General features: G+C 46.8%; 1 protein-coding gene across 4 annotated transcripts in view; it reads left to right on the forward strand.

The window, feature by feature from the left end:
- The window catches only part of qrich1 (glutamine-rich 1), a 156,854-nt gene that overhangs the window by 120,614 nt on the left and 20,120 nt on the right, over nucleotides 1–16,120 (forward strand). For all 4 annotated transcript variants that reach the window (XM_086002186.1, XM_086002187.1, XM_086002188.1 and 1 more), the window contains 3 exons: nucleotides 37–987; nucleotides 5,479–5,650; nucleotides 15,889–16,043. In XM_086002186.1, coding sequence (XP_085858312.1) covers nucleotides 37–987; nucleotides 5,479–5,650; nucleotides 15,889–16,043 — 1,278 coding nt within the window. The remainder of the gene's footprint in view (nucleotides 1–36; nucleotides 988–5,478; nucleotides 5,651–15,888; nucleotides 16,044–16,120) is intronic.

A 16,120-nucleotide genomic window follows, 5' to 3' on the forward strand; every position in this document is an offset into this window, starting at 1 on the left:
ACCCTTTTTCAAAATGATCTTTTCTCGTTTGCCCAGGTTCAGGTTCAGGTGCAGCAGTCCCCGCAGCATGTGTCCGCACAGCAGCTGTCTCCCCAGCTTCATCCATCATCTGATCCGATTCAAGTACAAGTGCAGTCACAGCCGGTCACAGCTCAGCAACAACAGTCTTCACAGCAGATTCAGTCCATGCATAGTCCTACCACAGCTCAGCAGCTCCAGGCCACTCAGATCTCCGTGCAACACATTCAGCCTTCCCAGCAAATGCAAACGTCGGAAATCTCGGATGAACACATTCAGCACCAGCAGATCCAAGCTCAGCTCATTTCTGGCCAAACTCAACAGATTCAGATTCAGACAGTGGGCACCCTCTCTCCTACTCAACAGCAAGGGTCCCCTCGTGAAGGGGACCGGCGGTCCAGTACATCAAACGTACTCCAGCCAGTCAAGAAACGCAAGGTGGACATGCCAATCACTGTTTCATACACTATTACTGGGCAGCCTGTAGCCACAGTGCTGGCTATTCCACAGGGGCAGCAGCAAGGATATGTGTCTCTGAGACCTGACCTCTTGACGGTGGACAGTGCGCACCTGTACACAACAGCAGCTGGTACAATCACCAGCCCTAGTGGGGAGACATGGGCCATCCCTGTGTATTCCACACAGCCTCGTACTGATCTGCAGCAACAGACTGCCACACATGTCGCCATCCCTCAGGAGGCCTACAACGTTGTGCATGTCAGCGGTTCACCTACCACCGTAGCAGCTGTGAAGTTGGAGGACGATAAGGATAAGTTGGTGACCTCTGGATCTGTGATGAAGAACTCTCATGAGGAGGTGGTCCATGCGCTGGCCAATACCATCTTTCCGGCACAGTTCATGAATGGGAACATCCATATTCCAGTGGCAGTACAAGCAGTGGGAGGCTCGTACCAGGCACAGGCACAATCGGTGCAGCTGTGGGACCCACAGCAGCAGCAGCAGCTACAGGTAAAGGGAGAAAGCATCGCTGGGATGGGAGCTGCCATTAATGCCTCCTGGATTAAGGAGCAGGGGGGAAATAAAATCAACTTTGCCTCCAGCTGATCATTGGCAAGTGACTCCCACTTTAAAGTGTGGCTGATGGGCAAGGAGTCGATCAGCTATGACCCCTTCCTTGGTCCAGCCCCCTGCCAATGGTCACTTTCTCAGCACGTAGTTAAAGATTGGCCACTTTGCTTTGATGCTACCTGACGTCGACAGACTGCTGAAATGGGCAGGCACATGGCAATTACATTTAATGCAGTGAAGTGATGCCTTTTGGTCGGAAGAATGAGGAGATGCAATGTAAACTAAATGGTACCATTTTAAAGGGGTGCAGGAACAGAGACCGGGGGGGTGTATGTACACAAATCATTGAAGGTGGCAGGACAGGTTGAGAAGGTTGTTTTTTTTTTAAAGCATACAGGATCCTGGGCTTTATTAATAGGCAGAGAGCACAAACATTACGCTAACCCTTTATAAATCACTGATTAGGCCTCAGCTGGAGTATTGTGCCCAGTTCTGGGCACCGCACTTTAGGAAGGATGTCAAGGCCTTGGAGAGGGTGCAGAGGAGATTTACTAGAATGGTTCTGGGGATGAGGGACTTCAGATATGTGGAGAGACTGGAGAAGCTGGGGTTTGCCTTCGAGCAGAGAAGGTTAAGGGGAGATTTGATCGAGGTGTTCAACATTGAGGGGTTTTGATGGAGTAAATCAGGAGAAACTGTTTCCAGTGGCAGGAGGGTCGGTAACCAGAGGACACAGAGTGAAGGTCATTGGCAACAACGTCAGGCGAGATGAGGAGAAATATTTTTACGCAGCGAGTTGCTGTGATCTGAAAGGGCGGTGGAAGTAGATTCAATAGTAACTTTCAAAAGGCAATTGGAGAAATACTGGAAAAGGAGAAATTCACAGGGCTGTGGGGAAAGAGCAGGGGGGAGTGGGACTAATTGGAGAGCTCGTTCAAAGAGCCGGCACAGGCACGATGGGCCGAATGGCCTCCTCCTGTGCTGTGAGATTTCAATGACTTTGAAAACTAAATTATCTATCTGTGTATAAACATCTGATTTATAGACCATTGTCTTCTCTTGTACTTGAATTTTGGTAAAACTCCATAATCTTGTCTCCCTGTTTTACTGAAGCTCCTGTGGCTTGTGCTGCTCCGGATCTTCCCCCCTCCTACCTCCTGAACTCCATGTATGTCATTCCATGTCTTCTCCCTGAAACTTCTCTCTCTGTCTCCGACTCTAACACATTCTCCCAGAACCTCAAAACTTTGGCACCCCTCATCTCCCTTGGCCTTCCCTCCACCAATCTACAGGCTTTTAAACCAAAGCTGTGTCCACCTAATCATCTCCTCCTGGTTTGCTCCATCTCCTCTAATGTGTATCTCTGCACAATAAGTGCTGTGTAAGTTGTTGTAGTATTGCTATGAAAACTTTTCAATAAAACACAAACCTAAAATACAGTCCAAACCATCACATGCTTTAAGCAGTGATTTTGTAACCCTCCTGGACTTGCACCCTGTTCTGAACCTGAACCGAGTGCTGTCCTGTGACCAGTCCGATTCTCATTCTCGGTACCTGCAGTTTTGGTTTGGTCTTTGCTACACATGAAACATTGATCTTGCACAGTGCATTGTTAAGGTAGTTGCAGAGCTTGAGGTTCCTAAACAGCCTGCATTCAAATCTGAGCATTGACCGACCTTCAAGTGGATTTTTGTGAAGAATTCCAAACCAGCCGGCCCTGTGATGGCCCACGGAAATATCCCGCATTCCCCCCTCTGACACTGGTAGCAGTGGTCGATAATTATTCATCCATCCATCCAAAGCCTACAGCTGAAGGTACAATCCTGATCACTGCAGACAGCAGCTGTGAACATTGTCCAGCTGTGTAATGGCTAACCAGTCATTTTGGGGCAAATTCCTGACCTTTTCAGTGCAAATGCAAACAGGCTTTTGGCGTCACCACTCGTTGCCTAATACACGGGTGCTTTTCAGAGAGTGCTATGAGGTTGAGCGTGTTATTGGCACACCATAAGGTCAGAAGTGGGGATGTTTGCTGATGACTGCAGTGTTCAGTGCCATTTGCAACTCATAATGAAGCAGTCCATGCCCACATGCAGCAAGACCTGGACAACATCCAGGCTTGGGCTGATGGGTGGCGCAAATGTTACCTGCCACTTAAGTGCCAGGCAATGACTATCTCCAACAAGCAAGAGTCTAACCACCGCCCCTTGACATTCAATGGCATTACCATCGCCGGATTTAAAAAAAAAAAAAATTTAAAAAAATTCCTTTTATGCGATCAGGGTGTCGCTGGCAATGCCAGCATTTATTGCCCATCCCTAGTTGCCCTTGAGAAGGTGGTGGTGAGTCGCCGCCTTGAACCGCTGCAGTCCGTGTGGTGAAGGTGCTGTTAGGGAGGGAGTTCCAGGATTTTGACCCAGCGACGATGAAGGATCGGCCGATATACTTCTAAGTCAGGAGGAGGTGGTGGTCCCATGCGCCTGCTGCCCTTGTCCTTCTAGGTGGAAGAGGTCGTGGGTTTGGGAGGTGCTGCCGAAGAAGCCTTGGCGGGTTGCTGCAGTGCCTGCCTATCAACATCCTGGGGGTCACCATTGACCAGAAACTTAACTGGACCAGCCCCATAAATACTGTGGCAACAAGAGCAGGTCAGAGGCTGGGTATTCTGCAGCGAGTGTCTCACCTCCTGACTCTCCAAAGCCTTTCCACCATCTACAAGGCACAAGTCAGGAATGTGATGGAATACTCTCCACTTGCCTGGATGAGTGCAGCTCCAACAACACTCAAGCTCGACACCATCCAGGACAAAGCAGCCCGCTTGATTGGCACCCCATCCACCACCTTAAACATTCACTCCCTCCACCACCGGCGCACCGTGGCTGCAGTGTGTACCATCTACAAGATGCACTGCAGCAACTCGCCAAGGCTTCTTCGGCAGCACCTCCCAAACCCGCGACCTCTTCCACCTAGAAGGACAAGGGCAACAGGCGCATGGGAACACCACCACCTCCAAGTTCTCCTCCAAGTCACACACCATCCTGACTTAGAAGTATATCGCCGATCCTTCATCGTCGCTGGGTCAAAATCCTGGAACTCCCTACCTAACAGCACTGTGGGAGCACCTTCACCACACGGACTGCAGCGGTTCAAGGTGGCTCACCACCACCTTCTCGAGGGCAACTAGGGATGGGCAATAAATGCTGGCCTTGCCAGCGACGCCCACATCCCATGAACTTTTTTTTAAATAGTGGCGTTGAATGCACCACTAGTCTTCATGTACATGACTTTGTTCTGTACGATTTACTTCCTCAACGTCCAGCCTAGAACAAGCAAGTCTTTCGAAAATAATCGAGATGTAACTGGAACTCATCTCGTTAGTTAATCCATCATCACCTCATACCTCAACTGAATTGGTGTGGATTTGGCTATTCATAACACACTTTTTCCCCCCCCCCCCTTTTTTATGGATGGATTCTGTTACCAATATGTGGATTGTGTGTGTTTCATTTTTAATTAGATCAAATTCTGGCTATTGAGAACAAATAGGGGCCTTTTAAAATTCCTGAGCAAGTGGTTTGCTGATGTTGAAATGAGTACGGGGGGGAATTGAGGTAAATCATGGGGATCCTGCATCAAGTAATGTGTCCAGGCACACGTCGTTTCCCGCTGACTGGATTGTAGGAATCTAATTGAGCTTACACGTGTATAATAAAAGTATGAGATATTCATATGTTTGTGGCTTTTGTATTTGAAAAGTTATATTGAGTAAAACTGTGGGCTTTAAACCAGGGTGCTGAAAAAATACTCAAAATCCTGGTGACTGACACCGATCAGAAACTGGCATTGGATTCCTGAACATGAGGGAAAGAAGTGGGGAGACCGATTCCCAAAGGAAAAGACAGAATTCCTGACTTGGCATTGCCAGTAATTGGAACCTTTTGTAAAACAAAAGAGACTTTTTTTATTCAGAAAAAGTTCCTTCATAGATTTAACACACTTCTCATTTGCTTCATGTATTTTTTTTCTTAACTCTAATTGTCTGTGTAAGTTTATAATGTCTGCCAATCTGAAGTGAGTGTAAAACATGGCATGAAACGAGTTAATTCGACAGACATTGTTAAGCTGTTAACCCCTGGACCTCAACTCTGCAAGGGCAGGTTACATCAACAAGACCCGTTTGTGGGAAGTGTTGAGAGAAAATGGTTCTACAAAACATGCAATTGTAAAGGAGCAAAGTTACAAGAAGAGTGAAACTAAGATGTGAGTGCCTCACTGGGCCTAATCTATTCCGTGCTTACAAGGTAAAGCAGCATGAAATGCATAGCGCGTATTTGGTTAGTAGCCTCTGTTTCTATGGTTATTGTTCAGTAAGTGTTTCCTGAATCGACTAAGACATCATATTCAGCCTGAAAGATTTTCCTTTCTCGTCACTAGGCCCAATCGGTGCAGGTGGTCGAGGTAGAACCTCCACCTCCGCCAGCTCCAGAAATGCTTTTGCGAAACACCTTGAAACCAGAGGAAGGCCTTGGCGTCTGGAAAAGTTGGGCAGAGACCAAGAATGCAGAGTTTGAGAAGGACTCTGAGAACAGGCCAGCTCCCATTGGTAGTAAGTACTATCACAGCTAAAATAACCTGCCAGAGAATGTTGATCCACAGATAAATGCAGCAATGTTTTGGGCTGGAGGAACGTGATCTCAAACATCTGGAATCGAAAACCTCCAAGAGGGAAACCGTTGAAACATTGGGCTGGGAATGCTACAATCAGTGCACTTGAGCCTGCTGTGGCGCGGTATATCGCTACCGAGGATCTTGCCCACCTCCATCAGTTAATGGTTGCTAAGAGATGCATAAGGACATTCTTGCAACAAATCTTTCTTCCCCCCATCCCTGTGGTAGCAGCGTGGCTGAGCAGACTGAGGGATTGAGTTTGCATTCGAACACTGATGTATGCACCATTATATAGCTTTTAATTTTCTACTTTGCTGCGAGGCTGTCTGCTACCAAGATTCGACTGGTGGAATGTTGGGTTTGTTCACTGGGCTAATGCACGTGGTGTACATTCTATTAAAGCAGTGAGGGTATTACGTCAGAGCAGAATGCCTTGAAGGCATTTCTCAAAGTAGGGATCAACCAAATATTGGGTGCACTAGTGGACGTTTGACTTGGTTGTCTGTTTCGTAATAAGGTGGATGAATTAGCTGCGCATATAGAGGTAAACGAATATGATTTGATTGGGATTACGGAAACATGGCTCCAGGGTGGCCAAGGCTGGGAACTCAACATCCAGGGGTATTCAATATTCAGGAAAGATAGGCAAAAAGGAAAGGGAGGTGGGGTAGCATTACTGGTTAAAGAAGGGATTAATACAATTGTAAGGAAGGATATTACCTCTGATGATGTGGAATCTGTATGGGTAGAACTGAGAAATACCAAGGGGCAGAAAACGTTAGTGGGAGTGGTATATAGACCTCCAAACGGTAATGCGGAGGTTGGGGATGGCATTAAAAGGGAAATTAGAGAAGCGTGCAAAAAGGGCACCGCAGTCATCATGGGTGACTTTAATCTACATATAGATTGGGCTAACCAAATTAGTAACAATACTGTGGAGGAGGAATTCCTGGAGTGTTTACGGGATGGTTTCCTGGACCAATATGTCGAGGAACCAACCAGAGATCAGGCCATCTTAGACTGGGTATTATGTAACGAGAAAGGATTAATTAGCAATCTTGTACGAGACCCCTTGGGTCGGAGCGATCATATGATCGAATTCTTCATTAAGATGGAGAATGAAGTAGTTGACTCAGAGACTAGGGTCCTGAATTTAAATAAAGGAAACTGCGATGGTCTGAGGTGCGAATTAGGTAGGATTGATTGGGGAATGTCACTCAAAGGGTTAACGGTGGATAGGCAATGGCAAACATTCAAAGACCACATGGATGAACTACAGAATTTGTTCATCCCAGTTTGGCATAAAAAGAAAACAAAAAGGTGACTCAACCGTGGCTAACGAGGGAAATTAGGGATAGCATAAGATCCAAGGAGAGGACATATAAATTGGCCAGAAAAAGCAGTAATCCAGAGGATTGGGAGCAGTTTAGGATTCAACAAAGGAGGACAAAGGGATTAATTAAGAAAGGGAAAATAGAATGAGAGTAAGCTTGCAGGGAACATAAAAACTGACTGTAAAATCTTTTATAGATATGTGAAGAGAAAAAGGTTGGTGAAGTCAAGCGTAGGTCCCTTGCAGTCAGAATCAGGGGAATTTATAATGGGGAACAAAGAAATGGCAGACCAATTAAATACATATTTTGGTTCTGTCTTCACAAAGGAGGACACAAATAACCCCTCAGAAATGTCAGGGAACATAGGGTCTGATGAAAGAAATCAGTATTTGTAAGTGTTGAGTCTGTGTTTTCAAATGTAGTTATGCTGAATAACAGGACACAGACTACAGAAGTAATTAAACAGGTCTTTAGTGATTGAGGGTCAGGGCTGAACTGAGATACACTTTGCTCCGCAGGGTTTATATACCGGTGTGGTCACCACCGGTACTACAATGTACAGGAGCCATCAAAAAGTAGTCCATCACCTTAAGGTATCCTCTTAAGGTAGTACAGGTTACATACACTACAATTCCTCCCCTTTTAGCTTAACAGTGTACACCCCAAATTAAACATTACATGGATAACATATGTACAATTTGCACAAGAACTGTTCAAAGATTCAGTCTCTGAGGAGGCCTCCTGATCCGGGCCGGATAACGCCTTTCAGGGGTCTCTGGTTCTCGTTGCTGGGGTGACTCATCCGCTTGATCTATGGATTTAACATCATCCAATACGTTCGAGTCTGAGGTAGATGCTACAGGCTCTAAGTTCTTCAACTGGTGTCTCTGCCGTAGACATGGGGTCGACCCTTGTTCTCGATTCCACCAGTTGGTCAGCATGACGTCGTATTACGTTCTCTCCAACGTCTACCGTGTACATCAAGGGTCCTTGTCGTGCACGAATTGTTCCAGGTTGCCATTTATCATCCCTATAGTCCCTGGCCAACGCTGGTTGTCCTATTTCAAAACTACGAGTGGCCTTGTTATTTACATGCTGGAATTGCTTGTTTTCGACTTCCCTTCGCACATTGGGTTTTAACAAATCCAACCGGGACCGCAACCTTCTGTTATAGAACATTATGGCGGGGCTTTGATTTGTCACTGCATGCGTGGCATTTCGATACGCCATCAGGAAATTGTCCACCTTGTGTTGTAGTGGAATATGGTCTTCACTCATGGCCTTTATCGCCTTTTTGAACGTTTGTACAAATCTCTCGGCCAACCCATTTGTAGCCGGATGATATGGGGCAGATGTATAGTGTCTCACCCCATTCTTTTTCATGAATTTCTGGAATTCTTCTGACACGAACTGTGGTCCGTTGTCTGAACATATTTGCTCCGGCAACCCATTCCTTGCAAATATGGTTCTTAGAACTGCGATTGTCTTCTCAGAGGTAGTGGTCGACATCTTAATCACTTCTGGCCATTTAGAATGTGCATCTACTGCTATCAAAAACATGGAATCCATGAATGGACCTGCAAAGTCGATATGCACACGTTGCCATGGGGTTGAAGGCCATTCCCACGGATGCAGCGGTGCAATTGGAGGTGCATTTTGAACTTTTTGACACCCTGAGCAGCTTTTAGTCAGATCCTCTATTTGTTTGTCGATACCTGGCCACCACACATAAGCCCTAGCAAGGCTTTTCATCTTGACTTCCCCCAGATGACCTTCGTGCAATTCTTTCAGGACTCTCTCCCTTAATTTAGGAGGAATAATCACCCTTGTTCCATACATCAATGTTCCTTGACATACGGACAGCTGTTCTCGTCTGGCTGAGAATGCTGGTAACAGTGGTTCGCCATGTGCTGGCCATCCCTTCACTGTCAAGTCATAGACCCGAGACAGTGTCGGGTCATTTCGGGTCTCTCAATACCCGACTGGTGACTGGTAAGCATTCGATGATGGTCGAGTGAAATATCTCGACAGGGTCAACTGCCGGTGCTTCTTCCTCTGTAGGTAATGGCAGGCGCGACAGCCCATCAGCATTACCATGTTGCTTTGTACCTTTGAATTCAATATCATATTGATGTGCCCCTAGGAAAAGGGACCATCCCTGAAGCCTCTGCGCCGTCATTACCGGAACACCCTTCTTAGGGTTGAAAATGGAAACCAACGGCTGGTGATCTGTCAGCAGCGTAAACTTTTGGCCTTGCAGGTAATGGTTAAATTTCTTAACTCCCCACACGAGGCTGAGAGCCTCCCTATCTATCTGAGCATAGTTGCGCTCAGCGGAGGTCAATGATCTGGATGCGAAAGCGACTGGCCTTTCCGAGCCATCTGGAAACTTATGCGAGAGCACTGCCCCGATACCATATGGAGAAGCATCACAAGCTAAGCGAATAGGCAGCGTTGGGTTAAAGTGAGCCAACACTTCCTTTAGAGGTGATCAGTGCCTTGCTCTTTCGAAAAGCCCACTTACAATCATCGCTCCACTTCCATGGTATTCCCATTTGTAAAAGAGTGTTTAGCGGGTGTAACACCGTGGATAAATTAGTAAGAAACTTGTGGTAATTAACCAACCCGAGGAATGACCTCAACTGGGATACATTTTCCGGTGCAGGAGCTTTTACAACAGCTTCGATCTTGTCAGGTGACTTATGGAGTCCCTCCTGGTCAATGACGTGGCCGCAGTACGAGATTCGCTTTTGAAAGAACTCGCATTTCTGGCGATTAACTCTGAGCCCATATTCTTTCAATCTGATGAGCACCTGCTCCAAATTCGCAAGGTGATCCTTATCGTTATCTCCTGTAATCAGGATGTCGTCCAGGTAGCATTGTGTGCCTGGGATTCCCTGCAATACCTGCTCCATGGCCCTTTGCCAAATCGCTGGAGCCGATGCCACTCCAAAAACCAGTCTATTATACCGATATAAGCCCTTGTGTGTTGATCGTGAGATACTGGCGTGACGCTTCATCAACTTCCATCTGTAGGTACGCCTGCGCCAGGTCTATCTTGGTGAAGTGTTTCCCGCCAGACAGCGAAGCGAAGATATCTTCAATCCGCGGAAGTGGGTATTGCACCGTGTGAAGAACCGGATTAACAGTGATCTTGAAATCGCCACAGATGCGAACCTTCCCAGGTTCCCCCGGCTTGTTGCTCAACGAACGCTTCATGACAGGAACAATGGGTGTGGCCCATTCGCTCCAGTCCACCTTGGACAGTACCCCTGAACATTCTAGCCCTTCCAGCTCTGCTTCCACAGCAGGTCGTATCGCATAAGGTACCGGTCTGGCTTTGAAAAATTTTGGGTTTGCATGTTCTTCAACCTTGATGTTTGTCGTAATTCCTTTCAGTGTTCCCAGTCCCTGTTGGAACACCTCCTTAGCATCGTCTAATATTTTGGACAGTCGTTTAGGTTTGACGTCGTCCTCCTTACAGGCATCTACAGTCAGTGCTTGTATGGAATGCCAGTCCACATTTATTCTCCGGATCCATTCCCATCCCAGTAGTGGCGGACCTCCATCAGGTAACACATACACGTCCATTTTCTGACTTTCTTTACCATTGTAGACCACATTTACTTTTATCTTTCCTTTGGGGTATACTATTTGCCCCGTGTATGTTTTCAATACAATCTCTCTATCCCTCAGGGGAATGTGTGAGAATAACCTTTTGTAATCTTGCTTATTCATGACCGTTAATGCCGATCCAGTGTCCAATTCCATCTTCACTTGGACTCCTGCTATCTGAAGCATAACCCAGATAGTTTGGTGGTCTGCTGTGTTACCCACATTATGTATTTTTAGACAACCCAGTTCCTTACTGCTGGAGTCTGAATCCATCTTCTGTTCATCCGAACTGTTCTCTGTCACCTTGTGTACTTTTTTGTACTTCTCCTGCGGTGACTTTTTGCTGCTGGTCTTCTTTCCTGACCGGCATACTCTCGCTATGTGATCAAGTTTGTCACATTGCCTGCATTCTTTATCTTTGAACCAGCACTGGTTCTGGTCATGCGTTGTCCTTCCACAACGATAGCACTTTACTGCGCCCAATGCCATTTCATTGGTGCTGAATTCCAATGGCCTTTGCTGTATCTCTGCAGCGCCTCGCGCTGCTGCCTCGTGCGATGTTGCAATGCTGAAAGCTTTGTCCAGCGTAAGGTCCTTTTCCTCTAGCAGTCGCTTCTGGGTTCCTTCCCTTAGGATCCCACACACAAACTTATCTCTCAGTGCGTCTGCTAGTCCTGTACCGAACTGGCAGTACTTTGATAACTTGCGCAGTTCGGTTAGGAATTCAGCGTTGCTTTCTTCTTTAAGTTGAATTCTTTTGTAGAATTTAAATTGTTCCGCTATCAGCAGCGGCGTGGCGTTTAAATGCTCTTGCAGGATAGTAACAATATCCGCGAAACTCTTCCCTACCGGTTTGTCTGGTGTTACAAGGTTCCTTAATAACCCGTACGTCTTCGCACCCATCGAGTTTAATAGGGTTAGTGCTTTCTTATCATCCGGTACCTCATTAGTTGTACAGTAAACTTCGATGCGTTCCACATAAGTGGCTCAATCTTCCACATCGTTATCAAAAGCAGTGATGTTACCCGTTTTTGGCATCCTTGCTGAGTTTCTCCTTTCCCTTCGGTTATTATTATTTAATTTTTTTTCAAGATGGCGGCTTTTCCCGCGCTTGTCTTCTTCCCCCGCCGACTCAAAATGGCGATTCCCGCGCTGTTGCCGTTCACTCCTCCCAGCGGTCTTTTATTTTCCCCTGCGCTGCTGCTCTTGTTCCCCGCCGCTCCCGCGGTCCTTGTGGTCATAAACGCTTTTCTGGCTGCTGCGCGTCTCTGCCCCGATTGCAGTCTGGCCCCTGACACCGGCTGCGGTCGTGTTCTCCGCCCTTTTCGTCGTTTTCCCTCCCCTTCTCTCACTGACAACTCGGCCGACTTCCCCCCCCCCCCCCCCCCCCCCCCCCCCCCGGTGCCGCTCGATCGGGCTTACCCGCCGCTGTCGTCGAAGGGATGTTCACTGATGTTTGACTTCGTGGCCAGAAACCAACCCGGGTTCCCGATGGCCTCCCGTGCGATGCAGTGCCCAGCAGGATGTTGAGGGCGGATGCCCTTGTTCGACGCCTGTTTCAGAGGACGAAGCTGCCTTTGATGCAAAACTGCCGCTAGGTAAGATCAGACTCGTCGCCACTGTTGAGTCTGTGTTTTCAAATGTAGTTATGCTGAATAACAGGACACAGACTACAGAAGTAATTAAACAGGTCTTTAGTGATTGAGGGTCAGGGCTGAACTGAGATACACTTTGCTCCGCAGGGTTTATATACCGGTGTGGTCACCACCGGTACTACAATGTACAGGAGCCATCAAAAAGTAGTCCATCACCTTAAGGTATCCTCTTAAGGTGGTACAGGTTACATACACTACAGTAGGGAAATGGTGTTGGGGAAATTGATGGGATTGAAGGCCGATAAATCCCCAGGGTCTGATAATCTACATCCTAGGGTACTTAAGGAAGTGGCCCTAGAAATAGTAGATGCATTGCTGATCATCTTCCAACATTCGATGGAATCTGGAACAGTACCCATGGATTGGAGGGTAGCTAATGTTACCCCACTATTCAAAAAAAGGTGGTAGAGAGAAAACGGGGAATTACAGACCGGTAAGCCTGACATCGGTAGTGGGGGAAATGCTAGAGTCCATTATAAAAGATGTAATAGCAGATCACTTGGAAAACAGTGACAGGATCGGACAAAGTCAACATAGATTTACAAAAGGTAAATCGTGCTTGACTAATCTACTGGAATTTTTTGAGGATGTAACTAGTAAAATAGATAAGGGAGAACCAGTGGATGTGGTGTATTTGGACTTTCAGAAGGCTTTCGTTAAGGTCCCACATAAGAGATTAGCATGTAAAGTTAAGGCACGTGGGATTGGGGGCAAGGTATTGACTTGGATAGAGAACTGGTTGGCAGATAGAAAACAGAGAGTTGGAATAAACGGGTCTTTTTCCGAGTGGCAGGCAGTGACTAGTGGGGTACTGCAGGGATTGGCCCTTGGACCCCAGTTATTCACAATATATATTAATGATCTAGACAAGGGAACTAGATGTAATATCTCCAAATTTGCAGATGACACAAAGCTGGGTGGATGTGTGCTGTGAGGAGAATGCCAAGAAACTACAGGATGATTTGGACAGGTTGGGTGATTGGGCAGAAGCATGGCAGATGGGGCTTGATTGGGTGGATGCGGTAAGGATGTTTCCACTGATGGGTGAGACTAGAACTAGGGGGCATAATCTTAGAATAAGGGGCTGCCCTTTCAAAACTGAGATGAGGAGAAACTTGTTCACTCAGAGGGTAGTAAATCTATGGAATTTGCTACCTCAGCTGTGGAAGCTGCAACATTAAATAAATTTAAAACAGAGATACAGTTTCCTAGCTGATAAGGGAATTAGGGGTTATGGGGAGAGGGCAGAGAAGTGGACGTGAGTCTAGGTTTGGATCAGCCATGATCCTATTGAATGGCGGAGCAGGCCCGAGGGGCCGTATGGCCTACTCCTGCTCCTACTTCTTATGTTCTTATGCAATATAACGTGGATAAATGTGAGGTTATCCACTTTGGTGTCAAACAGGAAGGCAGATTATTATCTGGATGGCAATAGATTGGGAGAAGGGGAAGTGCAACGAGACCTGGGTGTCCTTGTGCACCAGTCGCTGAAGGTAAGCATGCAGGTGCAGCAGGCGGTTAAGAAGGCAAATGGTATGTTGGCCTTTGTAGCGAGAGGGTTTGAGTACAGGAACAAGGATGTCTTGCTGCAGTTGTACAGGGCCTTGGTGAGACCACACCTTGAGTATTGTGTGCAGTTTTGGTCGCCTTATCTGAGGAAGGATGTTCTTGCCATGGAAGGAGTTCAGCAAAGATTCACCAGGCTGATACCTGGGATGGCAGGAATGGCGTATGAGGAGAGATTGGATCGATTGGGCTTGTACTCGTTGGAGTTTAGAAGAATGAGAGGGGATCTCATTAAAACTTATAAAATTCTGGCAGGACTGGACAGACTAGATGCAGGGAGGATGTTCCTGATGGTCGGGGAATCCAGAACCAGGGGTCACAGTCTAAGGATAAGGGGTAAGCCATTTAGGACAGAGATGAGGAGGAATTTCTTCACCCAGAGAGTGGTGAACCTGTGGAATTCTCTACCACAGAAGGCAGTGGAGGCCAATTCATTAAATATATTCAAGAAGGAGTTGGATATATTTCTTAAGGCTAAAGGGATCAAGGGATATGGGGAGAAGGCAGGGACCGGGTATGGGGAGAAAGCAGGGACCGGGTATGGGGAGAAAGCAGGGACCGGGTATGGGGAGAAAGCAGGGACCGGGTATGGGGAGAAAGCAGGGACCGGGTATGGGGAGAAAGCAGGGACCGGGTACTGAACTTGGATGATCAGCCATGATTGCATTGAATGGCGGAGCAGGCTCGAGGGGCCGAATGGCCTACTCCTGTTCCTATCTTCTAAGTTTCTATGTTTCCAAAACTCTAGGCAGTGTTGTGATTGAAGGTATTTCCTTGGAGCTAATAATCAAGTGGGAAAATGATTCATAAACTTCTTCAAAAATTGTGCTGTCTCAGTTTTTTAAAATAGCATTAATATTGAATGTAGAAGGAGGGTGAGCAGGCCTGCTATGGCTTTCTGCCAAGTTCTCCAGTAGCGTGTGCCAGTGCAATCCTAGGTTAATTTGACCTTTTTATCCGAGTGGGGAGGAAGGAAGAAGTGACTCACCCTTCTCTTGAGCCCTCTGGTCTGCCCTTTTTTCACCATTTCATCTGCTCCAAATAACAAGTATTGGGGTTTGTTCAGGAGTACACGGGTCACCGTTCTGAACTACAAGGATGATAACAGTTCTAGCTCCCTTACAGAATTCTGCCCAAAAAACGTTGCTACTGACACGGCTCGCACGCACATCATTGTTCCTTCAACTGTTTTGTTACCTCAATTTAGAATCAATTGAGATTAAAAGAAACCAAATGGAGAATGTGAGAAATGCAGGTGCGGCAGTGTTGGTAAAGAGAGATGGTTCGTTTGCAGGTCAAGACCCTTTGGGCCATTTTTTGTTTGTGGCCAATGTTTTGGGGCGAGACCTTCCGGCCAAAATGCTAACCCGCCTTTTTTCTCTCTTTAGATAGTGACAGATTTGTGTGTTTGCAGAATGTTGCACTTTTACTTTAGGCAGAGGCAGTGTTTGGTGATGTGAAATTGGCACTTCTAAAAATGAATTGACTAATGTTTTTGTCCTGTATATTAATTTGTTTACATACCCTGCTCGTCATTCCTAGTTGGAGAATGTTTCCCTTGGCTGGGGAGTCTAGAACCAGGGGCCACAGCCTCAGGATAAAGGGTCGGCCATTCAGGACTGAGATGAGGAGAAATGTCTTCACTCAGAGGGTGGTGAATCTTTGGAATTCTCTACCCCAGAGGGCTGTGGAGGCTCAGTCATTGGGTATATTCAAAACAGAGGTCGATAGATTTCTGACTAGTAAGGGCATCAAGGGATATGGCGATAGGGCCGGTGAATGGAGTTGAGGCAGAAGATCAGCCATGATCTCATTGAATGGCGGAGCAAGCTCGAAGGGCCGAATGGCCGACTCCTGCTCCTATTTATGTTCCTATGTTCTTAGCTGCCTCTGACCTGTAATTTCATCAATCTTGCCGTGTGACTTTATAGAAGATTTAGCTATTAAAAAAAACGCTGGGTAATCATGGTGTTTCCTTTCTCCCCCCCCCCCCCCCCCCCTCAAAGGACGTCAGCCATTGCGCTTCCAGGAGAACCTTCTATCATCAGCAGTGGCGGAACTGAATTACGGACTGTGTCTAATGCTAAAAGAAGCTCGCAATCCGGAGGGTGAGGCATATGATCCGGACATGCTGTACTATATATGTCTCTGCATACAAAAGGTACAGTCAGCTGACTGAGATGTGTAAATATACCCACAGCAATCGCTGCAGTCCTGAATTTTCAAACCAACTGTGCA

This window comes from Somniosus microcephalus, chromosome 11, assembly GCF_052327205.1.
Source record: "Somniosus microcephalus isolate GS21.2 chromosome 11, FLI_Smic_1.0, whole genome shotgun sequence".
NCBI classification, from domain to species: domain Eukaryota; kingdom Metazoa; phylum Chordata; class Chondrichthyes; order Squaliformes; family Somniosidae; genus Somniosus; species Somniosus microcephalus.